Source organism: Sinocyclocheilus anshuiensis, unplaced genomic scaffold (assembly GCF_001515605.1).
Source record: "Sinocyclocheilus anshuiensis isolate Anshui unplaced genomic scaffold, SAMN03320099.WGS_v1.1 scaffold211, whole genome shotgun sequence".
NCBI lineage: Eukaryota > Metazoa > Chordata > Actinopteri > Cypriniformes > Cyprinidae > Sinocyclocheilus > Sinocyclocheilus anshuiensis.
Genome location: NW_015548195.1, coordinates 339,210 through 354,887, shown reverse-complemented (window position 1 = coordinate 354,887; position 15,678 = coordinate 339,210). Strand labels below are relative to the sequence as shown.

At 35.2% G+C, this 15,678-nt stretch overlaps 1 protein-coding gene across 1 annotated transcript in view; it reads left to right on the top strand.

Moving 5' to 3' along the window:
• LOC107653164 (voltage-dependent calcium channel subunit alpha-2/delta-2-like) overlaps positions 1-15,678 on the top strand; it is a 32,506-nt gene that overhangs the window by 13,109 nt on the left and 3,719 nt on the right. Inside the window, exons 12-31 of the mRNA XM_016439809.1 lie at positions 1,530-1,607; positions 2,539-2,649; positions 2,852-2,930; positions 3,070-3,119; positions 8,029-8,118; positions 8,243-8,308; positions 8,396-8,470; positions 9,680-9,754; positions 10,344-10,415; positions 10,636-10,707; positions 11,636-11,697; positions 11,786-11,795; positions 12,842-13,023; positions 13,101-13,163; positions 13,257-13,360; positions 14,794-14,892; positions 15,016-15,107; positions 15,198-15,245; positions 15,333-15,404; positions 15,524-15,676. Of these exons, the coding sequence (XP_016295295.1) occupies positions 1,530-1,607; positions 2,539-2,649; positions 2,852-2,930; positions 3,070-3,119; positions 8,029-8,118; positions 8,243-8,308; positions 8,396-8,470; positions 9,680-9,754; positions 10,344-10,415; positions 10,636-10,707; positions 11,636-11,697; positions 11,786-11,795; positions 12,842-13,023; positions 13,101-13,163; positions 13,257-13,360; positions 14,794-14,892; positions 15,016-15,107; positions 15,198-15,245; positions 15,333-15,404; positions 15,524-15,676 (1,653 nt within the window). The remainder of the gene's footprint in view (positions 1-1,529; positions 1,608-2,538; positions 2,650-2,851; positions 2,931-3,069; positions 3,120-8,028; positions 8,119-8,242; positions 8,309-8,395; positions 8,471-9,679; positions 9,755-10,343; positions 10,416-10,635; positions 10,708-11,635; positions 11,698-11,785; positions 11,796-12,841; positions 13,024-13,100; positions 13,164-13,256; positions 13,361-14,793; positions 14,893-15,015; positions 15,108-15,197; positions 15,246-15,332; positions 15,405-15,523; positions 15,677-15,678) is intronic.

Sequence of the window (15,678 nt, the reverse complement as noted above, 5' to 3'; positions counted from 1 at the left end):
TGGGAGGAAAAAAAAAAAAAAAAAAAAAAACACTGCCCGTACTGTGATGATACAAGTTGACTTATGTGGTGATGCATGTTGAATTATACAGAAATTACATGTGACATCTCTGTCTCGGCAGGATACTATTTTGAGATCCGCTCCATCTGTGCTATAAGGATTAACACCCAGGTGAGTTACACACACACACACACACACATTAATGTGTGCAAGTTTTCATATTATGGCTGGCAATTTAAAATGAAGCAACATTGTGAACATTCGTTTGATTTTCAATTTTAATGTAACTATTTTCTTGATCGTTTGGTGTCTCGCAAATCGCACATATGAGGCGCTTCAGTATGATTCAAACTGATTCAAATTTCAGAAGCAAAAACAACATTTGAACTTTTTGAAGTCAGTTTGGCGTGTTCAGTGAATCGATTCGTAAATCAGCATATGTGCTTCACTCCAAAATGTTTGTGGACTCGCAAATTTGAGAGCAATAAAACACTTTAATAGTAGGATTCAAAGCAATACACACTATTGAAATTATTTTGTACATTTGATTCATTTCAGTGGAAAAGTGTTTATTTCATTGAATTGATTTGTAATTGATTTGTTTTGTAGAACATATGTGCAGTGGCAGAGCCAGAGGGGTGTCCAGGGCACTGGCACTTTCATAATAGGAAACAAAGTCTCAGCATTCAAATTCTGTTCGTTTTGTTAAAAATTTCAAATGATAAATAGAGTTTTGGAGCTCTTTAGTGGTGGGACGGTTCACATGCGCTCCCGCTTTGCCTTAGTTCAAGCGAAGCAGGAGCGCTTTCTAATTAGCATGAAATAAACATGAATGATCATCCGAGGATATGTTGAAAGATACACTGCAACTTTCTGAATGTACAGTGTCTCATGTGATCACTCAATGAGTGTCTCAACCGCGGAAAGACAGCAGCTTGAAACAATGTCACATAACCTCAGAAAATCCATTCAGTCTCCGTAAACTAGTATGAAAAATGTACAAAAATGACATTTATTATATTTCTACTAGTATTATTACTCTTATTTTTTTATTGAAATTAATAAGTATAAATAAAAAGTTGTTATAAAAATGGTCTAATATAAACTTGTATACAAATCAATTGTTACTTTTAACCTTAACAATGGTTCCCTGTATAGTTTAGTTTAGAAAAATTTAGAAAAAATAACATACTTAATTGCAAGCTTGTTAATTATTCCCACCAATAGGCCTAATTCTCACTCCAGGCTGAACTCAGATGTTGGCAGCCCTGTTTGAAGTAAGCTGAAGTATTAGGTATCCTGAACAACATACAAAATTCACTGTATAAGTTCATGTTAGATCTTTTGCTCCAACCGCTGCTTAATCAGATAATAGAAATAAGAGAAGTAAGTTTCAATAGACTAAGATTTGAAGTTACGGTATAGGATTGTATAGCTAATGTGGGGTAATGTTGTTACGGGGCGAACGAGACGCGAGACGTGCGGATCCATGTGCAAGGCTTTATTTACAAAGGCGTGGTTTTAAAGAGGCTGTGCAGCAGATGCAGGCCAAAGGAACCACCGATTACAAATCCGGCTTTCACTTCGCCTTCAACCAGCTGCTCAATGTGAGTGTGAACACAATGTACACAACAACTCAATCGACAAAACCTGATGCATAGTAAGCAGGTTACAGTCAGGAACTTACAATGGAAGTGAATTGGGCCAATCTGTAAATGTTAAAATGCTGTTCAAATACAATAGTACAGCCATAATATAAGTATTAACATGATTTTAGTGCAGAAAAATCACTTACTAACCTTTTCTGTGTAGTTATATCCATTTTTACAACTTCATTGCCATAACGGAACACCATAAACTCTAAAACAACTGTAAAAATAAGAATTTAATGCCTTTAAAATATGCATAAAACTTTTCGACTTCTTGAGTCAGTTTTGACATGGTGTAATTTAATCTTGTAAAACATCCATAACTTAATAATTTCATATTAAAACCATGTAGTACCTGATTCATAACATGCAAATATGCATAACATCACTTGTAAAGCCTCAGTTGATACCCGGGGCAAAATTATCCCGTAAATATGTAACTATTTTTTTATTATGTCTCTTGAAAAATTATTTCAAAAAATGTGGAAAATATATATTTTTTGGTTATTCGTAACACATTTCCGAAATTTTGTTCCCATACTAAAACTATGCAATTTTTAGACATGTTATATACAGTACCTCTCCAAGCTCAAAAATGACCTCAAGGCAAATCGTGAGTTAAATAGCTGTTCAGCTTAAATAATACACAAGTTTAAACTTGTTTCCTTAAAATTATAAGCATCAAATTTCTGCATTTAAATCATTCAAAAATGGGTCCCAATCACTTGCATTTTAAGAATTGCACCATAATGTACATAATGTACATAAATATAAACAAGGTCAAAACAAAAAACATAGTTCATTTGATTAAAGAAATGTGATGATTTATTTCTTTGCTTCGGACACAGTATTCCAATCTTCTCTCTTTCTGTTTCTCGTTCTCCTGCAGAAGACGAATGTTCCTCGAGCCAACTGTAATAAAATCATCATGTTATTTACTGACGGAGGGGAGGACCGAGCTCAGGACATCTTTGAGCAGTACAACTGGCCCAATAAGACGGTCTGATCATCACCGCCCATACCATTTCACATGACATGATATGATTTATATCTTCTTTCTCTGTTGAGCGTCTTTTATTTCTGGTGTGCCGTTGTCCTCTGGAAGTGCTTGTTCCTCATAATTAGCCCTTTCCTCCAGCGAAACCGCTCGTTTCCTGTCTAATTTGCCGGGGTAATTGTGGGATATGTGATGGTCTCTGCAGGTCCGTGTGTTCACGTTCTCGGTGGGGCAGCACAATTATGATGTCACTCCGCTGCAGTGGATCGCATGTGCTAATAAGGGTGAGACACATGCTCATTTGGAGGAGACGCAAAAAAAAAAAAAAAAAACACTGCCCGTACTGTGATGATACAAGTTGACTTATGTGGTGATGCATGTTGAATTATACAGAAATTACATGTGACATCTCTGTCTCGGCAGGATACTATTTTGAGATCCGCTCCATCTGTGCTATAAGGATTAACACCCAGGTGAGTTACACACACACACACACACACATTAATGTGTGCAAGTTTTCATATTATGGCTGGCAATTTAAAATGAAGCAACATTGTGAACATTCGTTTGATTTTCAATTTTAATGTAACTATTTTCTTGATCGTTTGGTGTCTCGCAAATCGCACATATGAGGCGCTTCAGTATGATTCAAACTGATTCAAATTTCAGAAGCAAAAACAACATTTGAACTTTTTGAAGTCAGTTTGGCGTGTTCAGTGAATCGATTCGTAAATCAGCATATGTGCTTCACTCCAAAATGTTTGTGGACTCGCAAATTTGAGAGCAATAAAACACTTTAATAGTAGGATTCAAAGCAATACACACTATTGAAATTATTTTGTACATTTGATTCATTTCAGTGGAAAAGTGTTTATTTCATTGAATTGATTTGTAATTGATTTGTTTTGTAGAACATATGTGCAGTGGCAGAGCCAGAGGGGTGTCCAGGGCACTGGCACTTTCATAATAGGAAACAAAGTCTCAGCATTCAAATTCTGTTCGTTTTGTTAAAAATTTCAAATGATAAATAGAGTTTTGGAGCTCTTTAGTGGTGGGACGGTTCACATGCGCTCCCGCTTTGCCTTAGTTCAAGCGAAGCAGGAGCGCTTTCTAATTAGCATGAAATAAACATGAATGATCATCCGAGGATATGTTGAAAGATACACTGCAACTTTCTGAATGTACAGTGTCTCATGTGATCACTCAATGAGTGTCTCAACCGCGGAAAGACAGCAGCTTGAAACAATGTCACATAACCTCAGAAAATCCATTCAGTCTCCGTAAACTAGTATGAAAAATGTACAAAAATGACATTTATTATATTTCTACTAGTATTATTACTCTTATTTTTTTATTGAAATTAATAAGTATAAATAAAAAGTTGTTATAAAAATGGTCTAATATAAACTTGTATACAAATCAATTGTTACTTTTAACCTTAACAATGGTTCCCTGTATAGTTTAGTTTAGAAAAATTTAGAAAAAATAACATACTTAATTGCAAGCTTGTTAATTATTCCCACCAATAGGCCTAATTCTCACTCCAGGCTGAACTCAGATGTTGGCAGCCCTGTTTGAAGTAAGCTGAAGTATTAGGTATCCTGAACAACATACAAAATTCACTGTATAAGTTCATGTTAGATCTTTTGCTCCAACCGCTGCTTAATCAGATAATAGAAATAAGAGAAGTAAGTTTCAATAGACTAAGATTTGAAGTTACGGTATAGGATTGTATAGCTAATGTGGGGTAATGTTGTTACGGGGCGAACGAGACGCGAGACGTGCGGATCCATGTGCAAGGCTTTATTTACAAAGGCGTGGTCAATAAACAGGCAATGGTCAGATAACACAGGTATATCACAGGCAAGACAAAGAATATTCCTAAGGCTAGCATGGGTCTTCGATCGGCGAAAAGTATCCAGAGGGCTTGACAAGAGGGGTAATCAATAACACGAGCAATAGTCCAGACGAGGTGCAAACACAGTCCGAAACAGCAAGACAAAGGGTTAATCCAAGAAACACAGGCAGAAGGTCAGGAAACAGACAACAAGGCAACACGAAGTGGCTAGACTAAGACTAGAACTAGGAATGGCTCCGTAATGATATTACGATGATATCGCTAGAAGAGTGATATACGCTAAACAATACTCGGCAGTGAGAGATAGGAATGCTGCGTTCAAGTCCTCCTGGGACGTTTGTACTTACGAGTTGACAAGTCGTAATTACGACGTCAGGTGCGTTCAAGTCAGTTTAGTCGGCACAATATGGCGATGTACCTTCTATTAATAAATTATATTAAAATACAACAGGGTCTGTTAACTCTGCTTATAGAAAATGAAGAGCAAATTGACACGCCCCCAACTCGGAAACTCGGGGCTTAAAGAAAATTTCGAGTTTCCCACTCGTAATAACGACTTTGTAGTGGCGTTCATGTGCGTTCAACTCGTAAATACGATCTATCCGACATGACTTCTTCTTGGTTTTATGGCGAGTTGCAATCTTTGTGCGTATCGCCACCTACTGTGCTATTATGCAATCAGGATTTTCTTTTATTATATTAGTTGTTCTGTCTCAACTCTGAAGCCATCAAGAGTCCAGGTATCGGTTGACGCTGCGTGTTCAGCTCCTCCGTCCTCCACACTGAACCCCTTAGACTCCAAACCGAAACAGAACATCTTTTATATTATATTATTTTATCTAGTCCTGTGCTATATAAAAAATTTTATAAAATCCTATATCCTGTTCTATCACTATTAAATTCATATCCCAATACAAGGCTTTATTTACAAAGGTGTGGTCAATAAACAGGCAAGGGTCAGATAACACAGGTATATCACAGGCAAGACAAAGAATATTCCTAGGGCTAGCGTGGGTCTTCGATCGGCGAACAGTATCCAGAGGGCTTGACAAGAAGGGTAATCCAATAACACGAGCAATAGTCCAGGCGAGGTGCAAACACAGTCCGAAACAGCAAGACAAATGGTTAATCCAAGAAACACAGGCAGAAGGTCAGGAAACAGACAACAAGGCAACACGAAGTGGCTAGACTAAGACTAGAACTAGGAATGGCTCCGTAATGATATTACGATGATATCGCTAGAAGAGTGATATACGCTAAACAATACTCGGCAGTGAGAGATAGGAATGCTGCGTTCAAGTCCTCCTGGGACGTTTGTACTTACGAAATTCATATCCCAATAAATATCCCACATCCTTATTCTTCTTACCTTTATCCTTTAGATATGCTATTAGTTCCTTCCTATCCTCACTATACTTTATACATTCATATATTGCATGCTCAATTGTTTCTTTCTCACCACAAAATTCACATAAGCCGTTAACATGTACACCAATTAAAAACAATGAACCATTCAGCCCTGAATGACCCAGTCTTAATCTAGCTATTATCCCCTCTTCCTTCCTATTCCTTCCTCTTACAATCATTTTAGTATCTACCTGCTTTTTGATTTTATATAAATGTCTTCCCTTATAATCGAAATTCCACACTTCTTGCCGTTCTCTTGTAACATTCCTCTTAGTAATACTTTTAACTTCCCCTTTACCTAATGGAACATTGATATCAATTTCCCTCCTAAACACATTCTAAGTGCTCTGTATTGTATTCTATCTAGCTTCTTTAGCAAGGTCTCTGACGCCGCACCATATATCATGCAGTCATAATCAAATACAGATCTAATCAAAGCTTGATACACTTTCATCATTGAAGATCTTTCTGCTCCCCATTCTTTACCAGCTATTGCCCTCATAACATTTAAAGTTTTCCTACACTTTTTCTCCACTTCTTCTATATGTTTTTTCCAAGTGTACCTGCTATCCAGCCAGATACCTAAATATTTGAATTCTTTCACTTGTTCTAGCGGTTTGCCATATATTGGTAATACAATATCATTAGGAATTTCTTTTCTTCTACTAAATATCATATAACATGACTTACTAGCTGATATTTTAAATCTCCAATCTATACTCCATCTTTCAACCTTTTTAATAGCAGATTGAATACTTGAAAGAACTTGGGTCATGTTTCGTCCTCTCTTCCATATAGCTCCGTCATCAGCATAAAGTGCACAACCTATCCCAGGTCCTAAATTATCAAAAATATCATTTATCATAACATTAAAAAGTATTGGACTGATAGCACTTCCTTGTGGAATTCCGACATGACTTGAACACGTCCATGGCTTATGTAGGGTGTGTGATTGGTTACAGCTGTGTGCAATCAGTGCAATGGATGATGGGAAATGTAGTCCGTGGTAATGTGTAACAGTCTGTGTAGTGAGAGAGTCAATATGATGGATGAGTGACCTCTGTTGGTGAGTGAACGGAAGTTTATTGACAGGATTTGTGACAAATGTGAAGTAAAATCATAGGGATTTATTCATGCTTTTTTATGCCAGATTGGAGTTATAAACTGGTTTTCTGTCATAGTCTATGGACCCCCTGAATTAGCCTTGGCCTCCCCATGTATAAAACTAGCTCTGCCACTGCTTATGTCACTCAAAGATGTTTGTTGTCCCACAACTCACAGGTTTGAGAAAAAAATAGTGTGATTCAAACTGATTAAAATTTCATTGAGTTGGTACATTTGATTCTTTTTTGTTTCATTGAATCGATTCATAACTGATTTGTTTTATACGACATGTGCATCACTCACAAAATGTTCATTCCCACAACTCGCAAGATTGTGAGCAACAAATGCTTTAATAGTGTATTTCAAACTGATTCTGACACTATTTATTTTAGTGAATCATTTTATTTCTGTGAATTGATTAGTAAGTGATTTGTTTTTTACAATGTATGCACTTCACTCGTCTCTCAGTTCACAAGTATGATATAAAATTCAGTGAATTGATACGTTTACATATTCATTTCAGTGAATCCGTTCAAAGTGTTTGTCTCAGTGAATCGATTTGTTACTGATTTGTTTCATAAAATTTGTGCGCATCAAAAATGTTATGATGGGAGTCTCTGGTTTTATTAAAAGATATATTGGTAAATATTAATGTTTATTAGTACGTATTGTCATATTGGTGCATGTAATTAATTAAATTATAATTGTTTCTATTAAAATTAAACATCATCATCCCTTATGTTCATTTAGTAAAACAAAAGCATGCCTTGATTATTTGAACAAAATTTTACTTAGTTTTTTGTCTCGTGGTATACATTCTATGGTTCCTGTGAACAGAAAAAAAAACATTCTTTTATTTCAGTGCAAATACATAAATACTGAGATATTCCATTTAGAAATTATCAAAAATTATCAGTCTATATATTATATTTTTGCCATATCACTCAGCCCTAATACACACTCAAATAACGTATTAATGAAAGGCAAAATGCTTAAATGAATGTGTGTGGCAGGAATATCTGGACGTGTTGGGCCGCCCCATGGTTCTGGCAGGAAGAAGTGCCAAGCAGGTGCAATGGACCAACGTCTATCAGGACGCGCTGGTGAGAGTCGCTTCGACCCGCCTGCTGTGTGTGAAACATACGGCCCGCTCTGATTCCGTCATACTCTGATGCCTCATAAAACCCCGTGAGTCTGAAGAGTGTGTGTGATGTGGTTCGTTAACAGGGTCTGGGGCTGGTGGTGACGGGGACGATGCCGGTGTTCAACCTCACTGTGGACGGAAACTCTCAGGTGACGCTCAGTCAATGACGGATCAGCACTGACAATGAACTCTCTTGTGTTCATTCATATCATTGACGGCAGTGTTTGTGTGTTCAGAATCAGCTGATTTTAGGGGTGATGGGGGTTGATGTTCATCTGGATGAGCTGAAGAGACTCACGCCACAATACAAGGTGAGGTCATTGACACTGAAAAACCTATGACTGATACCCTGAGCTACCTTGACAGTTTCGTTGTTCTAGGTTTACAAAACCTTGTTTAGATTAAGTGATTTTATTATATTATAATTTGTTATTTTATGATAAACATATATCATCAATATGTTTTTTAAAATGTGGTTAATATGATTTTTTTAGGAATCTGTGTCTGATATATATTATTAAAACTTCTAGTTTTGTAATGATAGACTGCTTGTCTAATCAATAAAAATGTGTTGGCTCCAAAATCTTTATAACAGTTGAAGCATATTTACTGTTTTGTCAGATATTTAGAGTGGCTTCTAAGTTAATGTTGTATAAAAAAAATGAAATTTTTTGGATGTTTAATTTGCAATCATTGATTTTACATTGTATATTGTCATTATATAAGTCACTGGCTACTGAAAAACTCACTATTAATGTTAGTTTTTTATCCCTTCATAATGAGAAAAGTACGGAGCCCCGCACATGACATGCAAGAAAAAATAAATAAATCGTGCACACGATTTACTGATTCGTTCCCTCGATGTACTAAAACGTGCACACGATTACTATTTCATTCCCTCGATTTGCTAATTTTATAAATTTTATAAATCGAGGGAACGAAATAGTAAATCGTGCGCTCAATTTTATAAATCGAGGGAACGAAATAGTAAATCGTGCGCACAATTGTATAAATCGAGGGAACGAAATAGTAAATCGCGCGCACAATTTGTAAATCGAGGGAACGAAATAGTAAATCGTGCGCACAATTTGTAAATCGAGGGAACAAAATAGTAAATCGTGCTCACAATTTGTAAATCGAGGGAAAGAAATAGTAAATTGTGCGCACAATTTTATAAATCGAGGGAACGAAATAGTAAATAGTGCACACAATTTTATAAATCGAGGGAACGAAATAGTAAATCGTGTGCACAATTTATAAATCGAGGGAACAAATTAGTAAATCATGCGCACAATTTATAAATTGAGAGAACAAAGGGAACAAATTAGGAAATCGTGCGCACAATTTGTAAATCGAGGGAACGAAATAGTAAATCGTGTGCACAATTTATAAATCGAGGGAACGAAATAGTAAATCGTGCACACGATTTAACCTACTTTTTTTTCCTGCATGCCATGTGCGGGGCTCCGTAGAAAAGGAAAACATCATCACAGACTCTTTTTCTTTCTCTCTGTGTGTAGCTGGGAGCAAACGGATACATCTTTGCCATCGACCCAAATGGATACGTGCTGATGCATCCGAACTTGCAGCCTCGAGTGAGACTGATTCTTCATCTGCTCCATCAGAAATCACAGCACAATCACACTCATTTGTGTTTTTATGATTTATTTGTCATGGAAATAATGCCACAACGGTCCATTTTTGTATTTCATATTATTTTGGGGATGCAATATGACCCAGATGTGTTCAGGATGGGTTTAGTAATTTTCATCATGCTTATGATTGTGTGTTTGTCTCAATGTTATTTTAGAAACATATTATATGTTACTATATATACTATATATATATATATATATATATAATTATATATAAATATATATATATTATCATGGTGAAATGAAGTAGCCCAAAAAAGTGCTGATTAAACATGCTGTGCTTACATGTCTTATGTTTTTTTTTATTTGGTTTTATTTTTATGTTTTTTTGTTTAATTAAATTTTTTTTTCAAATAAAAATAAATAAGATACAAATAATATTTTATTTAATAAAAAAAAATGTAATTTAAAATTAATTAAAGAAAACTAAATTAAAACTAGCTGAAATAAAATGATTTTTTTTTTAAGTATATTATTTTAGTTAACTTTAATATTAGGTAACTTGTTTTGTTTTTTTATGGTTTTGGAGGAAGAGGATTTGCCAGAGCCCGTGACGCTGGACTTCCTGGATGCAGAAGTAGAAGACAGCAGCAAAAAGGAGGTGCAGTCTTTACTAACCTAAAGTGCTGATTGTCCTCGTTGAACTTGCATCTTCCTCTGTTGTTCATAACAAATGAATCATTGCTTTCGGTGTGGGCGGCACCAGCACACTCACTTCATGTGTTAAATATGACATTTGGCTGAAGCAGTTGTCTGATCATTTCTCTTAAATCAGCAGGAGCTCATGGATTAATTTTAACATCTGCTTTCGGTTCTTTTAGATTCGTCGGCAAATGATTGATGGCCGAACGGGAGAGATGACAATCAAAACTCTAATTAAATCAATGGATGAGGCAAGTGTGTGTGCCATTAATGTGTCAGATGAAACTAGGATATGTGTGATATCTGGGACATGACTTTCTATAAATGGCTCAAAATTACAGATTCAATCTTCAGATCTACATGTGTATGATGCCTCAAATGATGTCACTGATTGGCAGCATCCCAATTTGCATAACTGCTTTACAGACACATTATTTTACTGTTAATATTAAAGTACATACTTTTAAGTATGTAGAAAGTTAGTACTCCAGTTTTGACGTAAAACTACGTCTTAATACCACAAATGAATTTATTCACGTGTTTGCATTAAAATTTTGGCATCTAGATAAATTTCATTGTTAAAACTCATTCGAAATACTTCACTCAAAAATAAAAAAAATTGTTGAAAATGTACTCACCCACAGGACATTGGCGATGTAGATGAGTTCGTATCTTCATCAGAACAGATTTGGAGAAATTTAGCATTACATCACTTGCTCACCAATGGATCCTCTGCAGTGAATGGGTGCCGTAAAAAAGAGAGTCCAAACAGCTGATAAAAACATCACAATAATCTACGTATTTTAGCTGGAAACAATGGTTTGAAGTTAAAAATGTCTTAATGATGGAGTAGTTTATTACAAACATGCAACTTTTAATCTAACTGATGGACTGGAGTGGTGTGTATTATTGTGATGTTTTTCTCAGCTGTTCAGACTCTCATTCTGACGGCACCCATTCACTGCAGAGCATCCATTGGTGAGCAAGTGATGTAAAGCTACATTTCTGCAAATCTGTTCTCATGAAGAAACAAATTCTTTGGATGGTCTGAGGTTGAATACATTTTAGAAACTACATTTTAGCACGAATAGTACAGGGATCTGTGCATTTTCTGCTACGTCCTACGAAATGTTACAATTTTTGCATGAAAATGTCAGATAATGAAATGTTTTCCCGCAGCGCTACATTGACGAGGTCACGCGTATGTACAGCTGGACGGCCGTTAACGACACTGATTACAGGTACGAGTCGATTCGGCTGTTCAGATCGTATGGTTTGACGTTAAACATGCTAAACTCATGGTTTGTTTTCATGTGCCGCCCCCTGCAGTCTGGGTCTGGTACATATTGAGGGAAAAAGAGAACATCAATGCGGAGAAGATCTTGTTTACATCAAAACTGAAACCAAGCCGTTCACACAGAACACATATTTGACGCATTTTCTAGACAGACATCTATTACTGTTGCACTCGTGTCTCGCACAAGAGAGCCGCATGTTTAGAAAGCCATTAAATTCGAATATAATTCGAATTTTTATCATATTTAAGTACAAAATTCGAATTTAGTTTTTCAGCCATTTTGACAGCCTACTCGTTATTAAATATTACAGAACTACAATAAAATATTATAGCAGTCATTTTTTAGCTCTGATGAAATATTACAGCATTTATTATTAAATGTTACAGCTCTAATTAAATATTACAGTATTGATTAAAAAATATTACAGCATGCGTTACTAAATATTATATTTCTAATAAAATATTCCAATACTGATTGATAAATATTTTAGCTTTCATTGCTCAATTTACGGTTCTACTTGATATTACAATAGTGATAAATATTACAGCTTTCATAAATATTACAACTCTAGTTATATATTACAGTATTGATTAATAAATATTACAGCATTCATTACTAAATATTACAGCATTACAATATTGATGAATAAATATTTAAATGTTGATTATTAAGTACTACAGCTAATAATTGAATATTACAGCATTGATCATGTGATTATTACAGCTCTAATTAAATATTTCAGCATTTATTAATCAAATTTAAAGAATTGATCACTTACTATTACAGCTTTAAGTATTAATAAATATTAAAGCATTGATTACTCGACGTCACGATTAAATGTTAATTAAAAATAAATATAATATGCAGTATTGATTGTGAAATATTTGATCTCTTATAATTACATATTACAGAGCTGATTTTTATATTATTTTTATATCACCCATAATTAAATAGCAGTATTATATTGGCAAAAACTAATTACAGCAGGCATAATGAATTAATGAATCATCATGAACTTATAATAAAATGTTAATAATTTAATCATTTTATATTCTCGCCATCTGAAATGTGAAGCTGCCTCACACAGATGAATTCAGCAAAACGTTTGTCTCCAGTCATGAATCCATCAGTGAACTGTGAGAAGCTGATGACTGAATGTTTTGTAATGGTGCTCACAGGTGATCAGGGTCTCATTCATAATCTGATCTTGGATTCTGGGATCCTGTGGAATCTCGCGACACGCGTTTGGCAGAACAAGGATCTCAACACGTAAGATCAGGCCCGTCAGAGTCTGTTGATTTACTGGATTAAGTGGATTGAGATGTTGATCAGTCTGATCTCTGCAGGTATGGCTTCCTGGCGCTGTTCGCATCTACCAATGGAGGCGTTACACGCGTTTACCCCAACATGTGAGTGACGGAGCTTCTGACTGGGCTAGTGGACACTTAATTACAATTGCAATTAGCTTCATCGGCATATGTGTGTGTGTGTGTGTGTTTCAGAGCTGCTGAATCATGGGACGAGGATCCCGAACCTCTGAACTCAAACTTCTACCGTCGCACTCTGGACAACAAAGGCTACATCTTCAGGGCGCCGACACGAACCTGTGAGTCCTCATCCCAAACAAACAATAATCGAATCAGTCACTGATTAGCATCGAGTCCACTGCAAAATTCACCAACAACTATACCGAATGACATTATGTAGGATATATTTATACATTTTTAAAAAATGTTTTTGAGTGAATTGTAAGTAATTGTTATGTAAATGAAGATTTGCAAATATATCTAAAATAAATGTGATTTTTATTTTGTAAAATACATTTAAAAATCAGAAATTCAAAACTTTGTACATTTAACTAAATGAATAGCTCTAGTTAAATATCACAGCATTCATTACTAATTATTAAGCTCTAATTAAACAGTACAATATTAATTACAAAAAAATAGAGCTTTGATTACTAAATATTACAGCTCTAATTAAATATTACAATATTGATTAAGGAATATTTCAGCTCTGCTTCAATTATTGTAATATTGATTACTAAATATTACAGCATTGATTGCTCATTTATAGAGCGCTAATTAAATATTAAAATATCGATAAATAAGAATTTCAGTATTTATTTCTAAATCTTACAGCATTCATTGCTAAATATTACAGCTTTTCTTCAATTATTACTTTATTTATTACTTAATATTACAGCATTGATTACTAAATTTACAGCTGTAATTTAATACATTGGAGTATTGATTAATAAATATGATTAAATATTTCAGTAGTGTTTACTAAATATTACATTTCTAACTAAATATTACAGCTGTATTTATATATTTTAGTATTGTTAATAATTATTAAAATATTTATTACTAAATATTCCAGATTAATAAATTAATACAGCTCTACTTCAATTATTGTAATATTGATTTCTAAATACTACAGCATTGATTGTTCATTTTTAGAGCACTAATTAAGTATTAAAATATTGATAAATAAGAATTTCAGTATTTATTTCTAAATCTTACAGCATTCATTGCTAAATATTACATTTCTAACTAAATATTACAGCTGTATTTATATATTTTAGTATTGGTTAATAATTATTACAATATTTATTACTAAATATTCCAGATTAATAAATTAATATTACACCATGGATTAATTAATATTTCAACATAAGCACTGATTACTAAATATTACAGCCCTGTAATGAATTATCACAGAGCTGATTTTTCAATCGCAGGACCCACAATGAAATAACAGTATTATATTAGCAATATCTAATCTCAGCAGCCATAATGAAATGGGTTTTTGTTTTTTATTTGCGATCATTACATTTCATATTATATATCAGGCACCCCATATTGGTCAACCATTATTGAAAAATTCATAAAATTATGTAAACTGAAGTAGGAACATATTTTAAGAAAGTAAATAGTCTATTTTGATCTCATGTTGACTTTATACATTAATATGTGTGATATTCAGCCCTGTATGAAAGTGTTTCACTGTTTTAATGTCTCTGATGTTTGTGCCTAGCTATGGATGATCTGTTAATCTCAGAGAACGGCACTGTGGGGATTTTGGTCACCACGGCCGTGGAGGTTGTGATCGGGGGCAAAACCATGAAGCCTGCAGGTGTGTTTCTGCAAATAGGCTGCTTTTGTCATTCGCTCTCTGATAAACCAGCAATCAAGAGGTGAAAATCACTTTAGAAACTGGTCTGTCTCTGACTGTTTTCATCTGTGTTCCTGTTTATAGTGGTCGGCGTCAAACTGGATTTGGAGGCCTGGGTCGACAAGTTCAAGATCCTCGCCAGCAACATATCAGACAGCAGACAGGCCGCACATAAGGTACAATTGTTCGGGGAAAAAAGGAATTATGGAAGAAAAAGTGGTGAGAAGTGTGGTGAGATATCGTATCTTCCTGTTTGTGCTGTGCAGTGCGGCCCCTCCAGATCCTGTGAGATGGACTGTGAAGTGAACAGCGATGTGAGAGAAACTGCACACACAAACTCTGCATGATAACAGAACATCGTGTCAGTTGATCTGGTCTTGAATGTAGATGTTATGTTTCAGGATTTGTTGTGTTACCTGATCGATGACGGAGGTTTCCTGGTGATGTCCAATCAGAGAGATCACTGGAAGAAGGTGGATGCTCCGATTTTTTCCTGCTTTTGTTAAGTGCACAAAAAATCTTGAGATTAATCACGATTCATGTTAATCTGCTTTCCTGAGTTTGTGTGTCCTCATGTCCGCGTCTGTCTTAGGTGGGTTTGTTCTTTGGCGAGGTCGACCCCTACCTGATGTTCGCCCTCTACAACAACTCAATCTACGCCCGTCATCAGACCTTCCAGTATCAGTCAGCCTGCGAGCCAATGGCCAGCAGCCACACGGGAGCCGCGCACAGAGGATTCTACGTGGT